This window comes from Cyprinodon variegatus, unplaced genomic scaffold (assembly GCF_000732505.1).
Source record: "Cyprinodon variegatus isolate N-32 unplaced genomic scaffold, C_variegatus-1.0 Scaffold912, whole genome shotgun sequence".
Lineage (NCBI taxonomy): Eukaryota > Metazoa > Chordata > Actinopteri > Cyprinodontiformes > Cyprinodontidae > Cyprinodon > Cyprinodon variegatus.
This window is the reverse complement of record NW_015151365.1, coordinates 137259-139921: the sequence shown is the minus strand read 5'-3', so window position 1 is coordinate 139921 and position 2663 is coordinate 137259. Positions and strand designations below refer to the sequence as shown.

General features: G+C 39.4%; 1 protein-coding gene across 3 annotated transcripts in view; it reads left to right on the top strand.

Annotated features, from left to right (window-relative positions):
• stambpl1 (STAM binding protein like 1) overlaps positions 1–2663 on the top strand; it is a 26631-nt gene that overhangs the window by 7148 nt on the left and 16820 nt on the right. For 2 of the 3 annotated variants that reach the window (XM_015398125.1, XM_015398123.1), the window contains exons 3-4: positions 587–804; positions 878–956. In XM_015398125.1, coding sequence (XP_015253611.1) covers positions 587–804; positions 878–956 — 297 coding nt within the window. The remainder of the gene's footprint in view (positions 1–586; positions 805–877; positions 957–2663) is intronic. The other variant, XM_015398124.1, reaches the window with a different exon arrangement.

The window sequence follows — 2663 nt, the reverse complement described above, 5'->3', positions numbered from 1 at the left end:
ATTCCCCTCCACCACCTCCACTTCTTCTCCTTTGATGTTAAGAGGATTCAACTTGTTTCTGTTTCTTCTGAATTTCTACAATCATCTTGTTTTGTTGAGATTCAGAATCAGATGACTGTTTCCAGACCATGGCACAAAGCGCTTCACCAGCTCTCTGTACTCAGATTCTTGTCCACCTTTGATGCACCCAGTTGTTAAGGGAAAAGGTTAATTTATTTGCATGTAAAATGAACTGAACCCTGAAGTAATTAGCTCAGTTGTCCTGTTTTTAAGGCATGTGACGGATCATTAGATGTGTTGGGTCTTCCTCTCTGAGGCTCCTCTCTGTGTGCACAGATAGAACGTCGTCCTCTTCATTTAAATGAATGGAGGAACAAAAGCTGCATTCATGCTTCCAGCTTGATCCGGAAACGAGGGATTCTGTGCTTACAGCTTGTGCTTTAAATGAGTTGGAGTGAACAACAACAGCAGCACTTTGTTTTTCTTCAGGCTTTCTCATCTGCTGTGGTTTATATGGTTTCCATGGTTACTGCAAATGTTTTGGGGACTGGAGTGAAACATCTCTCTGTGCTTCCTGTTGCCATAGAAGAAGCTGGCGGCGGAGCCGGACTACACGGACGTGACGCTAACGGCTGCAGAGCGAGTGCGAGCGCTAGCGAAGATGGGGTGCTGCGTGGAGATCAATGAGGAGATCGAACCCAGACGTTACTTTCGCTCCGGAGTGGAGATGGAGCGCATGGCAGCAGTTTACCTGGAGGAGGGCAGCCTGGAGAACGCCTATGTTCTCTACACCAAGTTCATCACGTGAGAAACACCTGAGTGGGCGGGGCTTGTCTTTACCAGGGAGGAAGTTCATTCTAAGCTTCTTGTTGCTCAGGCTGTTCGTGGAGAAGCTGCCGAGCCACAGGGATTACCAGCGATGTTCGGCCATTCCAGAGAAGCAGCTAATCATGAAGGTAATGGGATTGTTCTACCAGCAACTTAAGGGTGAAAACACTCTTTTTTTTTTTGTCTATGAAACTTAAATCCTTCTGCTGAATTCTGATTGTTTGATACCAAACACTGACTCTAGATTTATGTCCTGATTCATTGTCTCTACATCTCAGAGGCTTCCCCTTCTGTCCTTCAGTGGCAACATCAGAAAACTGTCAGACTCCAAAGTTTCTTTTTTTTCTTGGCATGCTCAGGCCTTTGACCAAGATAATGCTTCTGTAAAACAATCTGTTCCTGAAGCAGGACGTATCCCTTAATCTATGGAAATCTAATCTGTTCTATACTGCAGGCATGCTTAAAGTCGGTCCTTGAGGGCCGCTGTCCTGCAGGTTTTAGTGGTTTCCCAGTTAATCCCAGCTGATTTTACTTGATAGCTGATTAACAGGCTGTTGCTGAACTTCGATCATCAGAATCAGCTTTACCAAAGCAGGGAAACCTCTAAAACCTGCAGGACAGCCGCCCTTAAAGACTGACTTTGGGCATGCCTGCTATAATAAAAAGAGCCTTAAACGTATTGGTTCAGATTTTCAAATTATAAAAAGATAATATTCTGTTTTCACAGAGAAATCAGAAAGGAAAAACTTACTAATCTGATCTGAGATGAAGAGCTGGAAAGTTTATAAATACATATATTCCAAACTTTAAAAAAAAGGCATCTTTTTTAACATTTAGAGGGCATTTGTGCAGATTCTTACTCTACACTGCAAAAATTGATCAAGAAATGAATAAAATGAAATAAGATGATCTTATTTAATCTGGTAAGTAACATTATTTATCCATCCTAAAGTGTTTTGTAGGATGCACATGGGTAGGAGTATTTTTAAAATGAATTAAGAATATTACACATGAAATGAGGTAAAGAAAATGATTTTTCTTATTTTAACTGCAAAACTCTTGTTTCACTGGCAAATCATTTTATTAACACACTTAAATTAAGTACAAAAATACTTATTACAAGAAAAATGTTTGTAGTGTAGAAATTTTCTATGCAAATGGTTAAAAAAGTTTCTCACAAAATGACTCAACTATACAGCAACAGGAGACCTTGTTAAGATCCTCTCATTGTTCAGGATTATAATCATTCCTTATGTTGATGGGGCAATTATGATTTAATGTAATTTTGCATTAAAGTCATGCAGCAGGACATACCAGGTGGTTCTGAGTTATTAGGAATCAAACAGGCTTATTTTAAACATTAATATTCTGCATTTAGTAGCGCCACAGCAGCACTGTAATGAATAAAAACCTATCTCCATGTTGTGATGTCAGAAGGAGAACAGTTTTGGAGGTAGCTCAGCATTCTGTAATGGAGATGGATGGAAACATTAACTGTTCCAGAACATCTAATAATGTATAATAAAAAAAAACTAAAAAAAAACACTGCATAAATTCCTCCAAACCTTCTGTTAAACACATGACTCTATGAAACACCTTATACAGGGGGATTCAATTAAAACTTAAAGAGGTCCAGTCCAACAATATTTTCAGCATCAATCTTTAGGCTCAAAAACAGCATCTGCTTCTTTTCTGAAAATTTCTAAAATTTCCTTTTACCTGAACCTGGTGGCTCGGATGTGAAGCTGGAAGTGGAAGCGCTGAAAGCGACATTGGCAGGTTCTTAAAGTTGTCGGGAATTCATATTTAAATTTCAAATCATTCTGGCCTAAACA